The 21,698-nt window shown below is 29.2% G+C and overlaps 1 protein-coding gene across 4 annotated transcripts in view; it reads right to left on the minus strand.

Moving 5' to 3' along the window:
- Positions 1–21,698, minus strand: part of LOC126743489 (dipeptidyl aminopeptidase-like protein 6) — a 93,979-nt gene that overhangs the window by 35,694 nt on the left and 36,587 nt on the right. For 2 of the 4 annotated variants that reach the window (XM_050450592.1, XM_050450593.1), the window contains one exon: positions 21,041–21,122. In XM_050450592.1, the coding sequence (XP_050306549.1) occupies positions 21,041–21,122 (82 nt within the window). Of the gene's footprint in view, positions 1–2,438; positions 2,961–21,040; positions 21,123–21,698 lie in introns of those variants that run through there. The other 2 variants (XM_050450594.1, XM_050450591.1) reach the window with 2 other exon arrangements.

Below are 21,698 nucleotides of genomic sequence, written 5' to 3' on the forward strand. Positions count from 1 at the left end.
TTAAAATTATTGGTCCATAGTACCTCTTGGCATGATTATTTAATCAATTCTAAGCTAATAAAGGCTTTTATGAATCACAATCATGTTAAATCAATTTATTTCAATAATAAAAGTGATTTTATAAATATTTTTAATAATATCAAAGAGAGTATTTAAAATCCTTGTCATGATCATTTTATCAATTATTTACTAATCAATATTTCATTGCAATCAAAACAATGATTATTATTGATTTTGGATAGGCAATCCTTGGAAAATTTTTACATAAAATTTAATCAATTTTTAGGATTTTCAATTTTGGTCTTAAAAATGATTTTTTTTATAAATGATCCCTGGGATTTCTTGGCATGATTATTTAATCAATTCTGGGTTAATAAAGGCTTTTATGAATCACATTATAAAATATATTAAATCAATTACTTATTTTAGGAATAATAACGACTTTTTTGAATAGACCATTTTTTAAATTTAGTGTGTATGATTTTAATTAATATTTTTAAAAACATTTCCATTTTAGGTTAAGTTAAAAAAATTATTGTAATTACGAACTAATGAATTTCTTATCGATATTCATTGCAATCAAAGACTCAACAAAATCCGTAGCGGACTTTTTTTGATAAAATTATTTAATCAATTCTAGGCTAAATTTTTTCGTGAGAGTTTAAAATCATTGATTGCTATTGAATCAATTCTTTCCCACTTAATATTTATTATAATTATAACAATGATCTTGTTTGTCAGTGATCTTATAATTAATGATATCAGTTGTAATGTAATCTGTGTAGGTCTAGGCCTGATGATGCTCCGATAGGAGCGAAACACGTGTTTAAAAAAAATAATACATCTGCTATCCGAAATCCGGATACGACCGCAAAAGTTTTTCCATTTTTTTTTTGATTTAGGGTTTGTTTTTAATTTATCTTAAAACGAAAATTATTTTATTGATTCTGGACTTGATTATCATTTAAAAACATCAATTTCCTACCTAATTGATTATCACTAAAATGATTATCCAATCAATATAAAATGATAGGAGCTAATTAAGGATTTTATGACAGTATTGATTCTATGTTGCTCTGAATCTGAATCAAAAGACCTTTGAGCATTATTATATTGATTCTTCTATAAAATTCCATCACTGTTTATTTTTACAACCGTGACAATTATTTTATTGATTTTGGGTACATAACCAAATACCTGCATAATTAATGTTAATAATTCAATCAATTCTAGACCAGTGAAGGCCTATTTAAATCTTTAACCCTTTAATACAATAGCTGTTAAAGGCTTATCTAAATCATAAACATTATTTAATTGTTCCCACGTCGATGTTCATTGATTGCAAATCAAAGCATTGATTTTTTTGTCGGTGATTCTTTAAATTGTTTGTATTGATTACAATGCAAAATTTTATCAATTCTAGTTTTTAAACTCTCACTTAGAGTTTAAAAATTAGAATTGATGAAATTAGGTAGAATTGATGAGATAAGGTACTTATTTGAATCACTATTCTGAATATTTTATCAGTTCTACACCAATAATTGTCTAATTGAGTAGCAATTTTTTGTATTGATTTAAAATCGCTCTATTGATTAATTAATACGCAACCAATATATGCTTAATTTAATAAAAAGAATGAGTTTGTTAATCTCCTAATCACTACAAATAATTATATCAATTCTACGCCAAATGGTCATTTTTTTGATAAGTGACATCTTAGAATCAACATTAATGATAATTTCTATAGATATAACTTATTTAAAAATAAATAATTGATTCTTTTTGAATTGTTTCATATTGATTTTGGATTGGTGGACATTTAAAATCAATAAACGCTATTGAATCAATTCTCTATTAATAAATAGTTGAGCTTATATAATTATTTCATTAATTCCAGGTTAATAAGAAATTTTATGAATCATAATCATATTTAATCAATTTTAATAATAACAGTGATTTCCTTGAATAGACGATTTTTGAAATTTATTGCGTATAATTTTAAGTATCAAGATTTTAATCAATTCTTGGCCAATAAGGTACTTTATAAATCATGTACAAATATTTTCGAGTGATGTCAAGTTAAAGAGCCCTTAAAATCAGTTCAGAGTTTAATTAATCAATTCTCTGTTAATCAATATTTATTTTAATCTTAGCAACGGGTTTTTTATTAAGGGTCTTTGAATTTTATTGTCATTTTAATAATCATTTTTAGTTCACTAAGGATCTTAATGTTTTCGATTGATTAAGGGTTCATAGCATTTTACGCTAATATTAATTAAATTTGCCTTTACTCAATCCTTTTGCAACGAGAATAATTTAAAACCTTTATCTAATAAGTTCTCCGATTCTGAATCAATGACACTTGAGAATCATCAAGATATTGATGATGATTATTATTGGGGTTGATCTTGAACACTAAAACAAAATTTGTCTCTTACTTTGGTAATTACGCAAGGTCCTTGATGGGTGGTACCGCATTGGGTGCAGCTGATCCTGCTCTGTCTCCCTTGGGACACCACACTGAGCCTTTGGGATTTTACGTGGGGATCGTCATAATCCATATCGTGTTCCTCGATCATTTTTCCTTTTTTTTTTTTAAGCCACAAAACCAGAAATCCGGGAAAACGGGGATAAAATTAAGCGGAGTGCTATTTTGGCCCGACGCCAATAAAATGGATTATCCTAATAATTACACCATTAAAATTAATGGAAAGTGCGAGGTATAAATTATAATTCGATCGATTCACATTCACAAAAACAGATAATTCACGCGGTTAAAGTTTATTTAAGACTGTCAGGGTGTGATGATGCAGAAGAGCGACTTGTTTATAAAGGCAAAATGCCTTTTTTCTCTCCGAACTCGTGTTCAATTTCGGAAATTACAGTTTGCGCTATACTTCGAAAGTTCGATTTATAAATGTCTGCACCCGAACGGTATTTTTAAGCGTACTGAACCTGTATTATTGTGCTGGCCTCACACTTCTCTGGATTTCAAAGTTTATCTTTCCATTGGCGGAGGAATTCTTTTATATTTATATAAACGTGGATATGGTTTTTATTTTTCTATATTACACTTAATTTAATTGACCTACAATCAATTCCTAAAGTCCCCTTTCCTTGTTGTTTGAATTGATTGAAAGAAAATAGTAATAGATTGTGATCCATCGAGACTCTTATTGGACTAAACTTGATTAGTATTATCACTGTATGTCTAAAAATATACAAAAAATATATATGAATTAACAGAGATAATCACTGACATCCTAAATTAAATCATCAGCACTATTCAAAAGCACAAATTCATCACCACCGTTATGATATTAAGGAATTGAGTAATTAATAGATTGAATAACTGAAAATCAACTCCAAGGATCTCCTACATAACTTTTATATTAATTAATCAATTCCTAATGATTAGTCAACACTTGATAATTTTTACATTGCTATTGAATAAACGAACTCTGACATGAATTGTCACGATTTTAAACCATTAATAGTCTTTCTTAATCATAAGAAATTCAAGTTCGATTAACGTCAAATCGAGCAATATTTACAATCATTGTGAATGTTATTTAATCAATTCTCCACTAATAAATGGATATTTAAATCAATAACGACGATTCAAATATCTATCAATTTTAGGCAAATAAAATTAATTTCTGTTTGGCGAAACCTTATTGACCGACTACCGTCTCTCTAAAAATAGGAAGAAATCATTTATGTCGTTAAAAAAAATTGATTAATGGAGAATTGAATAAATGATAATCATTAAAATTATCAACCCTAGACAAGTTATAATTGGTAAGGAATTGAATAATTAGCCGGGTAACTCGAAATCAATCAGTAATAAACTCCAAGGAACGTCTACTTAAAAAATCAATATTTTAAAAAAGTGAAATATTTATTAGCAGAGAATTGATTAAGGTTGGTCTTTGAAGTTAATTTGCATGATCCCTTTCAATTATAAGCCTATTGATTAATTAAATAACACGTTAACTGCCACGTGAATCAGCCGTGATTCACAGGAAAACTATTGTAATTGTGCCTTTAGTAGCTCGCCGGTGATTCTCAGTAGCCATATAAATAAATCAATAGTAATTTAAAAAGCGTGGCCTGGCGTAGATTAGCACACGAAATTTTTATATAAATGGCATTAAATTTTTGTCGAACAAAAACAAAATTTATTTTTGAAGATATTTTTATTAGGAAAAATTAAAGACATTTTAAAAGCTCAAAGGACAGATTAGGTATACAAGGTACACAGTTTTTAAAAGAATAAAAATAATTATTCTTTTAAGCAGACATGACTCTCGGTGAAACAAGTCACGCAGTAGTACTTATCGCACTGAATGCACTTCCGTCTGGTTTGTGCAGAACTTTTAGCTGCCACAGACCAAAAGCAGCATCTTCGACGGTTAGTAGTACCGACGTCTTCCAAAATATGTTTCACTCGATTTGCGTTTACTTGTGAATCTCTTCGCTCATTATTAGGACGCTGCTGTTCTTTATTATAACTATCCATCTTTTCAACAAAAAAAAATATAAAATTAGCTTGGAAAACAAGATTTGCGATAAAATCTTACTTAAGTCAATAATAAAGATCGCTAATAAACAAATATCAAAACACAAGTTTTTAGTTCTTTACTGTTTGACTGATCACACATAAATGACGATAAACAATAAAAATAGGCTAGTTTTGAATCAAGTATGATTCACGTGGCCTACTGTGCAATTTTCGTCAGCCAGGCCTTATGAGACCCTTGATTCATGTTCAAAAACACAATTTTTGACAGGTATTGACGAGTAATTAATTGTGGGTCATCATGTTTATTATTTTGGAAGTGAAACAAATAAAAAATAGCTTTTGGCTCGTGGGGTAAAAAAAAATTGTATTGTGGCAATTAACGTGTTAATTAATAGTTGGAGTGATGAGCACTTACCAATTCAAAATAAATTTAATTTAATAATATATTCAAGAAAAATTATATATAATTTAAAAAAATTTCTTATTGGCTTACAATTGAAGAAGATCATGCAAATAACCTTAATAGATTCTCTGATAATAAATATTTCTTTTGTTGAAAGTATTGATTTTTTACGTAGTCGTGGTGGTGATTTTATACTTTTGAGTAGGACTAATAATTTTATTTAAAATGCCAATGATTATCATTTATTCAATTCTGCATTAATCAATTTTCCTTTAATCACATCAATGATTTCTTGCTATTTTTGGAGAGACAGTTATCGGTTAATAAGGATTCACCAACCAGAAACCAATTTTATTTGCCTAAAATTGATAGATATTTGAATTATTATTATTGATGATTAGTAGAGGATTGACTATAAATTGATTATCAATTATGATCCTACATTAACGTTAATCAAACTTGAATTTGTCATAATTCAGAAAGACTATTATTGGCTTAAAATCGTGACAATTATTGACAAAGTTCATTTATAGCAATGTGAAAATCATTTTTATGATTAAACTAACCATTAGGAGTTGATTAATAACTATAAAAGTTATTACCACACATAATAATTCTAAAAAAGAAAATTATGATTATAAACATCAAGGATCTAATTTAATCAATTCTCTTCTAACCAATATTTATTTTAAACACAATAATCATTTTTTAAAAAATATTTTGATAATTCTACGTTTTAGGTCAATAAAGGTAGATCATTCGACATTTTTAATTTTAAATTTATTAATTTAAAAATTCTATTTTTTACTTAAGTATATAAAACTGTTTATGTTAGTCCGTCAAGGTGCGTAGTATAGTTTATAAAAACATTGGTCTGTCATCCGAATCACGAACTGTTTAGTTTTTTAAAACAATTTGCAATTGGAAATGTAGGATGTATTATAAAGAGAAAATATCTTAGTTTTGAAAATTACCACGAATTGTTAGTTTAAGACTGATATAAATAGTTGTAGTTTTGGGTGAATAAATCAGGATTGAATTCTACAATCAAGTGGTTCTTTACTCAACCTATTACGCCAAAGCCACTCTGGCCTGTAAACCTATAGTGAGGCTGATATAGGGTAATAGGGAATAAAAAAGGTTTAAGGGAACCCTCCCTAAATCTTTTTAATTAGTCTAAAATTAATTATTAAAAAATGCAGTAAAACATTGTTATTGATTAAAATATGTATTTATTAACGGAGAGTTTTGATAAATTGATTTTTTTATCAAATTATTAATTTAAAGCGTACGCAGATTTTAATAATTAATTCTATTATAATTATAGGAATTCTTGATTCCAAGCTGGAAAATAGGAAAAATTAATTCAAATCCCTGGAATTAAATAAAAATTCCCAAAAGAATCTTTCAAAATTACGATAAATATTCGTGTAATAAAATGAAAAATTAATTTTTAATGTAAAAAATAAAAAAAATATTTCCAGTAATATAAACATAAAAATAAAAACATCAAGATAGTATAGGAAAATAGTCAAAATCCCTAGAAAAAATAAATAAAAAAATCGACTTAAATTCTGTTTCATTCTCTTTAAATTATTTTCTTAGATACCAAAAAAAAATTGATAAAAATTAAAAATCCCATTAATGACATAAAGGGGAAAAGGTCAATTTTTGAAGAAAAAAATCTTTTGTTTTTCTCAGTATACATGAAAAAAACATTTAAATAAAATATGTTTTCATGCACGATAACCTATTTTAGACTTAAGTACCATAAAAAATTGCAATAAATAAATTCTTTGTATAAAAATTAAATAACAAACAGAGAAAGTGAATACAGGGTGATTTTCAACCTATGCGCATAAACGTGAAAAATGGTAGATGAAGATCAATAATAAGTAATAATGAGAAAAAAATTAGTAATATATTTTCGGTTTCATAAATGTCAACAGAACGTGTATCAGACAAACTTATTTTGTTTATTAATAACTGATAGTAAACAAGTCATAATGTTTGGAATCTTTAGCAGTGCTTAGTTTGTTGGTGGCTGTGATCGTTTTCGATCGTTATTTTCACACGAACAAAATAAAAGCGTCAAATGTGATGGCGCACATTTTTACAAACGAAGAACTTGTCGACATGGTTTTGGTTTACGGAGAAACGCATCAGAATGCAGTGGCAGCAACTGATCTGTATGCCCAAAGATTTCCCCGAAGATATCACCCGGGACGTATGGGGCTTTCTTACGTGTTATTCAGCGGGGTAGAGAAACTGGTAATTTGCGGCCGTGGCCTGGACAAGATGGAGGCGCTATTAGATCTAGGCACATTCTAAATCTGGAGGAAGATATTTTAGAAGTTATCGAAGAACAACCTGGAATTAGCACTATAGGACAATTGTAGCGCGATTTGGAATATCGCAATCTACAAGTTGGCAAATTTTAAGGCACCAGTTGCTGTATCCGTTTCATGTGCAGAGGGTACAAGCCCTGCTACTTCCAAGAGATTTGCCGCTTCGAGTACACTTTTGTGAGTGGTTGTTACATCACCAGCAGTTAAGCCTAAACTTTACCATGAACATTTTAGTTACGGATGAGGCAAATTTTACGCGCAATGGAATTTTCGACTTTCATAACACTCATTACTGGGCTTTGGAAAATCCGCATATTACACGGAGAGCATACTTTCAACAAAATTTTTCTGTAAATGTATGGGCTGGAATTCTGAACGAGATGCTCATCCAGCAGATGCTCAGCAACCAGATTGAGTTAACCGAAACTAATAAAGAAGTCCGGTTGCAGATATGCCAACAGTTTAATCGCTTACCGATGGGTTATTGGGAGATATATTTAGTGATGAAAAGATGTTCCAAGGTAATTACAACGGTAAAGTTAGAGTATACAGACCTTCGACGAGTTCAAGATATGACGAAAGATTTGTGTCGCCCAGAAGAAGAAGTGCGCATTTTTCCGTAAATATATGGGCTTGGATCAGCCACCGAGGACCCGGAATCTGCTGGAAAATTGATGGCCGATTCACAGCAGATCGCTATTGTGAAGTGCTTGAAGTAGAATTGATACAACATTTGAAGAAAAACGGTTTTCAATGGATTACAGCCGGATAGTGTCCGGTGACTTCAAAAAAAAAATGGTTTTTGTAGGTGTCATGCCGGTATTAAGCGTCAAATTTAAAAAAAGGTGTAGAGCAAAAACTACTCTACGTAGAAGGTTGTAGAGTATGTCAAAAAATAGAATTTAAAAAGTTCTTAAAACGCTGAAATTTTGAAGTCTCTAGGTGCCGCCAATAAAGAGTTATTAAGAAAAATAGAAAAAATCGGTCAGAAAAAGGCTCAAAAAGGGGTTCATATTTGTTGACACAGCTCACCCTGTATAATACGTAGCGCCATAAGTAATACATCTATTTAATCCTTAAGGATTAAGCTTTCAAATGGTGTAAACAAAAAAAAAATTTTTTAGAAGTAGAAAAAAATTTATTTCTCGGAAAAATTCACTTTTTTTTTTTGAAAAAAAAAAATTAAGTTTGAGTTCGTTTATCTCGGAAGGAGTTTCTTTTTGCAAAAAATAGTTTTAACAAAAAAGAAAGATACATTTACGTAGAAAAGGGTTGTTTTGTCCGCATTGTCGGGAACGTTACCGTTTAGGCCCCACAACCGTTTAAGTCCGCGAGGTACCGCGCAAAAAGTTCAAAATTCATTCACAGAAAAATCCAACTTCTAAAGGGTTAATCTTAAAAAGCGCCCTTTCAGAGTTGGTTTATATAAAGGCCTTTAACGTCAATGAGTTTCAGAAAATTCGGCTCGGTCAGTTTTCCAGAACGACTTAATCAAATTTTTTTCACCAAAAAACCGTTTTTTACGTTTTTTTCACCATTATATTCGCTCATCCTTCCTACATAAAATGGTAAAAACCCGAAAAAAAAATTCGCCATAGAACAAAAGTTATTAGCATTTATGTGACGCAGGGTCCGAAAATCGCTCCATTTGTCACGAGCACATATAAGAGCTTCGCTCTTAATAATGGAAACAACTTCGAACAGTTGCTTTAAATTAGTTTAAATTAAACACGTGAAAAAATACACGTTTTTTATTTTAAAAAATATGGATATCTCCAAAACTAAAAATATTTTACTACATCTTTTTTTCATTATTACTCATCAGCTATCACTTCCCAAGTTTATGCGCATAGCTAGAAAATCACCCTGTATATTGCCCAACTCATAGAAATGATGTATTACTTACAACAGTTTCAGAATCCCTTCATAATTTATCATGATTAATAATTTATACAGACCAATTCTTGCGACGCCATTGATCGAACATAAACACGAAAACTCTCCATCCAGATTCTCAATTAAAAAAAAAATCATTGACGGTAGTATGTAAATAAAAGTTAACAGGCCGCCGCACTTTCTGAACGCTAAAAATAATTATTTCGATGATTTTTTCCTTGGCATTACCGATTTACGCTTTATTGATGTTCCATAACGTTACGAGGACAAACCAAAACATTATTTATTTTCAAAAAACCAAAAACCTGGAAGGATAATTACAAGAGGTTTATTAAATAACCTTCCCACATCATAAGAACAATGTGTATGAATTATTTCCAGTGAGTCTACTTCCGCATAGAGTGTGCAGAAATTAATATTTCCGGACCTGTTTGCCTTTTTAGTTTCACACGTGCAAAGCGTGAACAACTTGTATAAGTTTACTGTGTAATTGCACGAGGGATATGTTTTAAGTTGCTTCATTCTAGAACAATATTAATAAAAGAAAAACCGAATTTATTAAAAGACGGTTTAAGCATTAAAAGCTCATTAAAAAAATGGGTTAAAACTTCTACTACTACATCTTAAAATGGCCATTCAAACGACAAACTAATTAGCTTAAAGAAAAGTTGGAAACTCCCCAAATGAGATTAGTACGTATAGACTTTCGTTCTTTACCTTTCGGGGGTTGTATTTCGTCGAAATAGTTTTAATGAGGATTTTTCTTCGTGAAATTGAACGTTCTTGGATCGATAGAAAAAGTTTAACTTCTTTGGCGGGGGCGTGTTTGGAAACTTTAAAAGGTCAACATGAGAGGAAATTAAAACTGTCGATAAAATAGAGATTATTGAAGCATCGGGGAATTGCACTAATAAATTACGATAATGTGGCTTTAAATAACTTTAGAATGAATCCTTGGAAACCGTGCTTCTTCAACTAACTTAATACACAATCGAAAGCCTTTGACTAGTCACGAAACACCGCCGGCGCAGCTGGATAAGTATTCAATTATTCAAAGTTAGGTTCCAGAAAAAGTATTGACTTTCAAATTATTTTATAAACATTTTCAAAAGCCTCCTTAATTATTTCGGTAATATAATGCACTCTCATGGTGTATCACAGGAATATCCGTAATCAATATAAAAGATGTTCAAAATGGGCTAAATTTAAAATTTTCTTCTGGGAAAAACTCTCGATTTTTTAATTATTTTTTTTAGGTTCTTAAATATCTGGAGCTTTCTGAATAGTTCGGTACCACTGGGAAAATAATATAATTGATATCTTCCAAGTTATGACCATTCAAATTTGAGAAAAAAATTATTTCTGCCTGAAATTTGTACTAACTTGAAAGTTTTTTTAAAAAAAAGTAATAAATTTGAAATCATTTTTTTACACTTTTTAAAATATTTAAGGCCTTTTGAATCGTATGGTACTGTTAAGAAAAATCGTACGTTCAATATATTCCGAGATATAGCCCTTCAAAATAGAGAAAAAAAATTGATTTTCACCTGAAAACTGCACTTTAATGAAATTTTTTTCTAGAAAAAATTATAATTCTAAAAATACTTCCTATAGGTTTCTAGAATACTTAAAGTCCCCTGAATTATTTGGCATTACTGGAAAAGTCGTACGACTGATATTTTTCAAGATATGATAATTCAAATTTCAGAAAAAAAACGATTTTTGCCTTTACTAAGTTAAGGCCAATTACTAAGTTAGGTTCCAGAAAAACTATTGATGTTTCCACAAAAAGTATTAAGTTTCAAATGATTTTATAGACATTTCCAGAATATTTAAAGCCTTCTTAATTATTTCGGTAATATAATGGACTTTCATGGTGTTTCAATCACAGGGATACCGATATAAAAGGTGTTCAAAATGAGCCAATTTTAACATTTTCTTCTAGAAAAAATTCTTGATTTTTTAATTATTTTTTTTAATTTTTTAAAATACTTGAAGCTTTCTGAATCGTTTGGTACTACTGGGAAAGTAATATAATTAAGATCTTCTAAGATATGATCATTCAAATTTGAGAAAAAAAATGTTTGCCTGAAAATTGTACTAACATGGAATTTTTTTCTGAAAAAAGTAGTAATTATCAAATTATTTTTTTACAGTTTCTAAAATATTCCAAGCCTCCTAAATCGTATGATACCATTGGGAAAGTCATACGTTTATTATTTTCCGAGATATAGCCCTTCAAAATTGAGGAAAAAATTAATTTTTCACTTGAAAACTGCACTTGAATAACATTTTTTTCTAGAAAAAGTTATAATTTCCAAAATACTTTTTATAGGTTTTTAAAATATTGGAAGTTTCCTGAATTGTTCGGTACTAGTCGGAAATCGGTATGACTGATATCTTTCAAGATGTGACCATTTAAATGTGAGAAAAAAACAACGATTTTTGCCTAAGAATTGTAGTAACACGGAATTTCTTTCTGAAAAAACTAATAGTTTTCAATTTTTTTTTTTACGGTTTCTAAAATATCTAGAGCCTCCTGAATCCTATGGTATCATTGGGAAAATCGTACCTTTAATATTTTCCGAGATATAGCCCTTCAAATTTGAGAAAAAAAGTTGATTTTTACCTGACAACGGCACCTTCATGAAATATTTTTCTGGAAAAATTACTGATTTTCAAATTATTTATTTTTAGTTTATAGAATACTTAAACCCTTCTTCTGCTGGAAAAGTCTTACGTTTAATACTTTCCAAGATATAATGTGCTCCAAGGTGGCCAACTTTATATTTTGAAATTATTTTTTCAATGTTTTTAGAATATATAAAACCACCTGAATCGTTTGGTATAACTGACAAAGTCATACATATGATATTTTTTTGGATATAGTTCTTCAAAGTTAAGAAATAAAATAGTTTTTTTACACCTAAAAATTGCACGCTTATGAAATTTTTATTTAGAAAAACTACTTTTATAGAATATTTAAATCCTCTTGAATCGTACAACTTAAATTAAAAAATAATTTTTACCAGTTTTCTTAACATAATAGGTTATATTTCAAAATTACATTTTTCATTTTAATATCATCATCTCAGTCTTGGGTACTACAGAGCATAGTAACTAAACAATGTTTTTTCCATTAATTGCCGATGACCATATGTCTTTTATTACGATTCTTTAAAGTACATTTCAGCTAAATTAAAAACTACATAACCAGAAAAATAAAATTTGACCTTTCGACATTAAAATCGCATAAATTAGGGGTCATAAAACGTAACAGTAATCCCCAGTTAATTGATAGTGCTAAAAATGCAAAATCGCTGATTCGTGCATTAAAAGTTTTATGTACGTGAACCATTTTCATAATGATATTAAATTGCCTGGATACGAATTTAGTATAGTTATGTTACATGGAAAAATCACCGGGCGTGGAATTAACTTGAACTTTGACGAAAAAATTGTATTTTATCGCCAAAGCATAATAGATATATACAATGTACCGCAAGTTCATAATTATTTATTTTGATTAATGCTTAATTTAAGTAGGTTTTCCATATGAATTTCGTCTACTGAAAACCCATCTGATCGCATTTAAAAAAAAGGCTCTGACCCGCATAAAAAAAAGAATTTGACGCTTAAAAGGGAGACTCGACTGAATTTTAACGATCTTTGGAAAAAGGTTTTTAGTTCCCGTCGAATTCAAACGCGATACCGGAATAAAAGCCGCTCGAATCGCAGATTAAAGGCAATGAGATGATTTGATGAATGACAAGTAGTATTAGGGATGCTTCTATGCCGTAGTATATTAATACATGCAGATTCCTTGATGTAATTCGTTTTTTTTTTGATTTTCGGGTTTTCGTGTTTTTCTCGTGTGGTTACTAACATTACAAAAAAAATTATTACTATGAAATATAGGAGTGATTCAGAAGGATGAAACTAAGACAAAACCATTGGAATTTTCCTGATAGTGCCCATAGAAGTCGAGATATCGGTCTTTAAAATTTGGGTTTTTTAATTTTTCGGGTATAAATACCTCCCCGTATCGATTTTTTCAAAAAAAATTTTTTTTTTCGAATTCGAACAAACTATACCATCGACTTGCTCTTAGTAGTTTTTGAGTTATAGGCACTTTGTGGTGATTTTTCAAAAAAAAATTGACGTTTTCACAAAAATTCCAATTTTCTCAACCTCTTATATATTAATTGAAAAACGCTGAAATAAGTATCTAATGAAATTAATTGGACAATCTTTACACCAATTTTGAAGTTCCTACCTTTAGTAGTTTTTGAGTTATAGGCACTTTGTAATGATTTTTCAAAAAAAAATTGACGTTTTCACAAAAATTCCAATTTTCTCAACCTCTTCTATATTAATTAAAAAACGCTGAAATAGGTGTCTAATGAAATTAATTGGACAATCTATACACCAATTTTGAAATTTCTACCATTAGTAGTTTTTGAGTTATAGGCACTTTGTGGTCATTTTTCAAAAAAAAAAATTGACCTTTTCACAAAAATTTCAATTTTCTCAACCTCTTCTACATTAATTAAAAAACGCTGAAATAGGTGTCTAATGAAATTAATTGGACAATCTATACACCAATTTTGAAGTTTCTACCATTAGTAGTTTTTGAGTTATAGGCACTTTGTGGTCATTTTTCAAAAAAAAAATTGACCTTTTCACAAAAATGCCAATGTTCTCAACCGCTTCTATATTAATTAAAAAACGCTGAAATAGGCGTCTAATGAAATTAATTGGACAATCTATACACCAATTTTGAAGTTTCTACCATTAGTAGTTTTTGAGTTATAGGCACTTTGTGGTCATTTTTCAAAAAAAAAATTGACCTTTTCACAAAAATGCCAATGTTCTCAACCGCTTCTATATTAATTAAAAAACGCTGAAATAGGCGTCTAATGAAATTAATTGGACAATCTATACACCAATTTTGAAGTTTCTACCATTAGTAGTTTTTGAGTTATAGGCACTTTGTGGTCATTTTTCAAAAAAAAAATTGACCTTTTCACAAAAATGCCAATGTTCTCAACCGCTTCTATATTAATTAAAAAACGTTGAAATGGGTGTCTAATGAAATTAATTGGACAATCTATACACCAATTTTGAAGTTTCTACCATAAGTAGTTTTTGAGTTATAGGCACTTTGTGGTCATTTTTCAAAAAAAAAATTGACCTTTTCACAAAAATTTCAATTTTCTCAACCTCTTTTACATTAATTAAAAAACGCTGAAATAGGTGTCTAATGAAATTAATTGGACAATCTATACACCAATTTTGAAGTTTCTACCATTAGTTGTTTTTGAGTTATAGGCACTTTGTGGTTATTTTTCAAAAAAAAATTGACTTTTTCACAAAAATTTCAATTTTCTCAACCTCTTCTACATTAATTAAAAAACGCTGAAATAGGTGTCTAATGAAATTAATTGGACAATCTATACACTAATTTTGAAGTTTCTACCATTAGTAGTTTTTGAGTTATAGGCACTTTGTGGTCATTTTTCAAAAAAAAATTGACTTTTTTACAAAAATTTCAATTTTCTCAACCGCTTCTATATTTATTAAAAAACGCTGAAATAGGTGTCTAATGAAATTAATTGGACAATCTATACACCAATTTTGAAGTTCCTACCCTTAGTAGTTTTTGAGTTATAGGCACTTTGTGGTCATTTTTCAAAAAAAAATTGACTTTTTCACAAAAATTTCAATTTTCTCAACCTCTTCTACATTAATTAAAAAACGCTAAAATAGGTGTCTAATGAAATTAATTGGACAATCTATACACCAATTTTGAAGTTTCTACCATTAGTAGTTTTTGAGTTATAGGCACTTTGTGGTCATTTTTCAAAAAAAAATTGACTTTTTTACAAAAATTTCAATTTTCTCAACCGCTTCTATATTTATTAAAAAACGCTGAAATAGGTGTCTAATGAAATTAATTGGACAATCTTTACACCAATTTTGAAGTTTCTACCTTTAGTAGTTTTTGGGTTATAGGCACTTTGTGGTGATTTTTCAAAAAAAAATTGACCTTTTCACAAAAATTCCAATTTTCTCAACCTCTTCTATATTAATTAAAAAACGCTAAAATAGGTGTCTAATGAAATTAATTGGACAATCTTTACACCAATTTTGAAGTTTCTACCTTTAGTAGTTTTTGAGTTATAGGCACTTTGTGGTCATTTTTCAAAAAAAAAATTGACCTTTTCACAAAAATTTCAATTTTCTCAACCTCTTCTACATTAATTAAAAAACGCTGAAATAGGTGTTTAATAAAATTAATTGGACAATCTTTACACCAATTTTGAAGTTTCTACCTTTAGTAGTTTTTGAGTTATAGGCACTTTGTGGTGATTTTTCAAAAAAAAAATTGACCTTTTCACAAAAATTTCAATTTTCTCAACCGCTTCTATATTAATTAAAAAACGCTGAAATAGGTGTTTAATAAAATTAATTGGACAATCTTTACACCAATTTTGAAGTTTCTACCATTAGTAGTTTTTGAGTTATAGGCACTTTGTGGTCATTTTTCAAAAAAAAAATTGACCTTTTCACAAAAATGCCAATGTTCTCAACCGCTTCTATATTAATTAAAAAACGCTGAAATGGGTGTCTAATGAAATTAATTGGACAATCTATACACCAATTTTGAAGTTTCTACCATAAGTAGTTTTTGAGTTATAGGCACTTTGTGGTCATTTTTCAAAAAAAAAATTGACCTTTTCACAAAAATTTCAATTTTCTCAACCTCTTTTACATTAATTAAAAAACGCTGAAATAGGCGTCTAATGAAATTAATTGGACAATCTATACACCAATTTTGAAGTTTCTACCATTAGTAGTTTTTGAGTTATAGGCACTTTGTGGTCATTTTTCAAAAAAAAAATTGACCTTTTCACAAAAATGCCAATGTTCTCAACCGCTTCTATATTAATTAAAAAACGCTGAAATGGGTGTCTAATGAAATTAATTGGACAATCTATACACCAATTTTGAAGTTTCTACCATAAGTAGTTTTTGAGTTATAGGCACTTTGTGGTCATTTTTCAAAAAAAAAATTGACCTTTTCACAAAAATTTCAATTTTCTCAACCTCTTTTACATTAATTAAAAAACGCTGAAATAGGCGTCTAATGAAATTAATTGGACAATCTATACACCAATTTTGAAGTTTCTACCATTAGTAGTTTTTGAGTTATAGGCACTTTGTGGTCATTTTTCAAAAAAAAAATTGACCTTTTCACAAAAATGCCAATGTTCTCAACCGCTTCTATATTAATTAAAAAACGCTGAAATGGGTGTCTAATGAAATTAATTGGACAATCTATACACCAATTTTGAAGTTTCTACCATAAGTAGTTTTTGAGTTATAGGCACTTTGTGGTCATTTTTCAAAAAAAAAATTGACCTTTTCACAAAAATTTCAATTTTCTCAACCTCTTTTACATTAATTAAAAAACGCTGAAATAGGCGTCTAATGAAATTAATTGGACAATCTATACACCAATTTTGAAGTTTCTACCATTAGTAGTTTTTGAGTTATAGGCACTTTGTGGTCATTTTTCAAAAAAAAAATTGACCTTTTCACAAAAATGCCAATGTTCTCAACCGCTTCTATATTAATTAAAAAACGCTGAAATGGGTGTCTAATGAAATTAATTGGACAATCTATACACCAATTTTGAAGTTTCTACCATAAGTAGTTTTTGAGTTATAGGCACTTTGTGGTCATTTTTCAAAAAAAAAATTGACCTTTTCACAAAAATTTCAATTTTCTCAACCTCTTTTACATTAATTAAAAAACGCTGAAATAGGTGTCTAATGAAATTAATTGGACAATCTATACACCAATTTTGAAGTTTCTACCATTAGTTGTTTTTGAGTTATAGGCACTTTGTGGTTATTTTTCAAAAAAAAATTGACTTTTTCACAAAAATTTCAATTTTCTCAACCTCTTCTACATTAATTAAAAAACGCTGAAATAGGTGTCTAATGAAATTAATTGGACAATCTATACACTAATTTTGAAGTTTCTACCATTAGTAGTTTTTGAGTTATAGGCACTTTGTGGTCATTTTTCAAAAAAAAATTGACTTTTTTACAAAAATTTCAATTTTCTCAACCGCTTCTATATTTATTAAAAAACGCTGAAATAGGTGTCTAATGAAATTAATTGGACAATCTATACACCAATTTTGAAGTTCCTACCCTTAGTAGTTTTTGAGTTATAGGCACTTTGTGGTCATTTTTCAAAAAAAAATTGACTTTTTCACAAAAATTTCAATTTTCTCAACCTCTTCTACATTAATTAAAAAACGCTAAAATAGGTGTCTAATGAAATTAATTGGACAATCTATACACCAATTTTGAAGTTTCTACCATTAGTAGTTTTTGAGTTATAGGCACTTTGTGGTCATTTTTCAAAAAAAAATTGACTTTTTTACAAAAATTTCAATTTTCTCAACCGCTTCTATATTTATTAAAAAACGCTGAAATAGGTGTCTAATGAAATTAATTGGACAATCTTTACACCAATTTTGAAGTTTCTACCTTTAGTAGTTTTTGGGTTATAGGCACTTTGTGGTGATTTTTCAAAAAAAAATTGACCTTTTCACAAAAATTCCAATTTTCTCAACCTCTTCTATATTAATTAAAAAACGCTAAAATAGGTGTCTAATGAAATTAATTGGACAATCTTTACACCAATTTTGAAGTTTCTACCTTTAGTAGTTTTTGAGTTATAGGCACTTTGTGGTCATTTTTCAAAAAAAAAATTGACCTTTTCACAAAAATTTCAATTTTCTCAACCTCTTCTACATTAATTAAAAAACGCTGAAATAGGTGTTTAATAAAATTAATTGGACAATCTTTACACCAATTTTGAAGTTTCTACCTTTAGTAGTTTTTGAGTTATAGGCACTTTGTGGTGATTTTTCAAAAAAAAAATTGACCTTTTCACAAAAATTTCAATTTTCTCAACCGCTTTTATATTAATTAAAAAACGCTGAAATAGGTGTCTAATGAAATTAATTGGACAATCTTTACACCAATTTTGAAGTTTCTACCTTTAGTAGTTTTTGAGTTATGGGCACTTTGTGGTCATTTTTCAAAAAAAAAATTACTTTTTCACAAAAATTCCAATTTTCACCCACTTTTTCTCAGTAAACTTAAGGTTAAAAAAAGCATGATAATTAATGCAGGCGCTGACTATACAAGTTATTAACGAGCGAGCTTTAGGAAGCTGTTAAAGCCTTTAAAGGTAACCGGAGTTTTCTTAAAGAGAACCGCATTATCGACAGCGGAGTTTTCCTGGGATATTTATTTCAGCTGTTTGGTTATGTTTTCTATTCGTTAGTACAGGTATAGCCAAAATTTCAATATCTCATGACCCCATTTGAAAGGCAAGACTTAAACTTAAAAAAAATTTGTGTACTTTTTTGTGACAAAAAAATCTATCGTGCATATAACCATAAAATGGGCAAAAAACGGTGTTGAACTCGTGAAGAATACTAGCAATCATTGTGCTAAAACTAGCGATCTCTAAATACTCTAAACTTAAGAAAAAATACCAAAACTTTAAGTCAGTACTACGTTCCTGAACAAACCACTATTCCATTCCAGATGCAAAATTTGTATAAGAAAACTCGAACCAGAACATTTCTAAAAAAAAATAATAAAATACGATCTCAAACAGGTGGTACAGTTAATTAGCCAAGAAAACAGGTTTTCCAGAAGGATATTTTCCAAGTGTTACAGTTAATAATTTTTTCGTTTTTTTGGGATCGTTTTTCAAGTTTTACAGGTTTGGGTGTTTTAAAAATCCAAGTTAGTTTTCCGTGTTTTTCATGGCTTTTCAGTAATTTTTCCAGAACTTTCAAAAGTTGAAAAATTTTCATTATTTTCCAGAAATATTTAATGTTGTTCTGTGCGTTTTCTACTTTTTGTTGTAATTTTTCAAGTTTTCGAAGTAATTTTTATATTGTTTTTATGAATTTGAAATAAGAGCTTGCGTTTTTTACGTTTTGAAAGTAAATGTAAATTTTTTCATATATTGTAAGTTTTTTGTTATTTTTTCCTTCCAGGAATTTTAAATTATTTTCTTTTCTTCAGGTTTTGAGATCTTTTAATTTTTTCTAAGAATTGCGTTTCCTATTTTTTGTAGTCATTTTTCCAAGTTTTCGAAGTAATTTTTATATTGTTTCTATGAGTTTAAAATAAGAGCTTGCATTTTTTAGGTTTTGAAAGTAAATGTAAATTTTTTCATATATTGTAAGTTTTTTGTTAGTCTTTGCTTTCTAGGAGTTTTAAATACTTTCTCGTATTTTCCAGAAGTTTGAAATAATTTTTCTTGTTCAAGTTCACCAATTAATTATTAATTTTTCCAGGAATTTTAAAAAATTTTATATTATGGTTATTTTTTCTTTCCAGGAATTTTAAATTATTTCATTTTCTTTAGGTCTTGAGATTTTTTTTATTTTTTCGAAGAAATTTAAAGACTTGTTCATATTTTTAAGAAATTTCAATTATTTTCTCATGTTTTCGAAAAAATTTATTATTTTTTCCCGGAATTTTAAAATAATCCAAAATTTTCGGTTATTTTGTTTTTTTCCAGGAATATGTCATCACTTTCTTGTTTTTTTTTTTAAGTTTTTGAGGTTTTTTTTATCTCAAGAAATTAAATCAAATATTCTAAATTTTTACAATAATTTTTTATGTGTCTTAGATTTTTAGGGTAATTTTTTACAATAATTTTAAATATTTTTATGTTTTTTTTTTTAGTTTTAGTATAATTTTTTAAATTTTCCAGTAATTTGAATTAATTTCACACATTTTTTACGTTTTTGGGAATAATTTTCATTTCTTCAGGAAATTTTAAATAACTTTTTAGATCATTAGAGTATTTTTTTGTATTTTTCAAGAATTTCCTGGTATGTTTGAAGTAATTTTCTATTTTTGAGGCATTATTCCTTTTGTCCAGGAAATTGAAATTATTATTTCTTCTATTTTTCTTACATGTTCATGAATTTGAAACTCATTCTTGTAATCTTCTCTTTCCAGGAATTTAAGACAATTTTCAAAAATATTTTTTTCGCGAAATCCTTAGCCTAATATCTTTAATTTAATCCTGCATTTCCTAAGGATGTTAATCTCTTTAATAGCGAAACAGGTATTGACTGAATAAAAAACTTTTCTTGCTGCACTGGTAAAACCTGCTTTTATAAAATCTATCCTAAAAGTTCCAAATAAAAATTGCGATTTTGTGCATCACCAAATCCATACATGTTAGGATAGTTGCCAGGAATGTCTCGTATCAGCAGCACAGAGATGGAATAAAAAAAAATCAGTAGGAATTAAAAGGAATGCATCGAAACGGTTTGTCTCTCTTATGTAGCTCTTTTTAGATGGTACGTTTGCCAAAAATGCACCATTCAAATATAATAAATATGCTCAAAAAATAAAATATCTCTTTAAAACGTCGGAAAAGCCTCAAAAAGGATATTTACTTTTAACTTAAGTCCCATTTCCTTATCGAATATCCACACAGATAGGGAAAAACCCCTTTTGAGGTAACGGACGCTTCGAGGAAACTATAAGTTACATGTAATCAATCGTCGGACGCCATTACCGTTTACGATTTCGCTGGAAAAAAAAAGGAAACCCCTTTTGAGGCAAGAACCTCAAAGTAAAAATCCCGGACTCTTTTAAAGATTTTCGCCGAATTAAAGCTTTAGTTACCACCTGTCTGAGATCGGGAGTCTAAGGAAAAAACAAAACAAAAAAACAGCTACGGTTTGAACTCATCGAACTCATGGTGCACAGTGGCGGCTCCTTTGGGATTTGAAGTACTGACCTCCTCGTCACCTACCTCGGCCTTCTTGGCCTTGGGGTCTGCCACCTGTAGAGTCTCGTCCGGAGGCAGCCTCCACGAATTTCTATAAATGAAATAAGAGAATGCAGATCTCAGAGAGAACATACTATAACTCAACCATATCCAAGTGGCCCTTTGACGAAAACTGTAGCTCATTTAAAGAGCTCTGCTGGTTCGTCCACGTTTAGTTTGTGAACGTCCAAATAGTTTTAATTTTTTTTTCTTATAATATTTATCTGTTTTCTCTCCAAATTTAAACTACCATTTAGTTTTCTTCTTTTATTATAACCAATTAATTAACATTTTTTAAGTCTTAACAGTAACAAATCTGTGCGTGTTCTATGATATTAAACTACGATAATAAACTTCTACGATAGCCTTTAAATTCTTTTGGGGCACAAACCAGACCAGAACGCAGACCAGAGAGAAGATTCACTTCCTTGTCAGCATTTTTACGCGTCGCGCATTGATTCCAGTGTCGTGATCTATACGTTTATTTCCGCAACTGTTGTTTTAATTTGACCGCAACACAGATCGTGATTTACTTATCAAACCCGCAATCACTCTTAGTGATTAGGCCTGAATTAGAAGACCCAAGAAGTCCAGAGCAGGCCTGCTGAAGCCGGATACAGATCCTTTA

The sequence above is a fragment of the Anthonomus grandis genome, chromosome 13, assembly GCF_022605725.1.
Source record: "Anthonomus grandis grandis chromosome 13, icAntGran1.3, whole genome shotgun sequence".
Classification (NCBI taxonomy): Eukaryota; Metazoa; Arthropoda; class Insecta; order Coleoptera; family Curculionidae; genus Anthonomus; species Anthonomus grandis.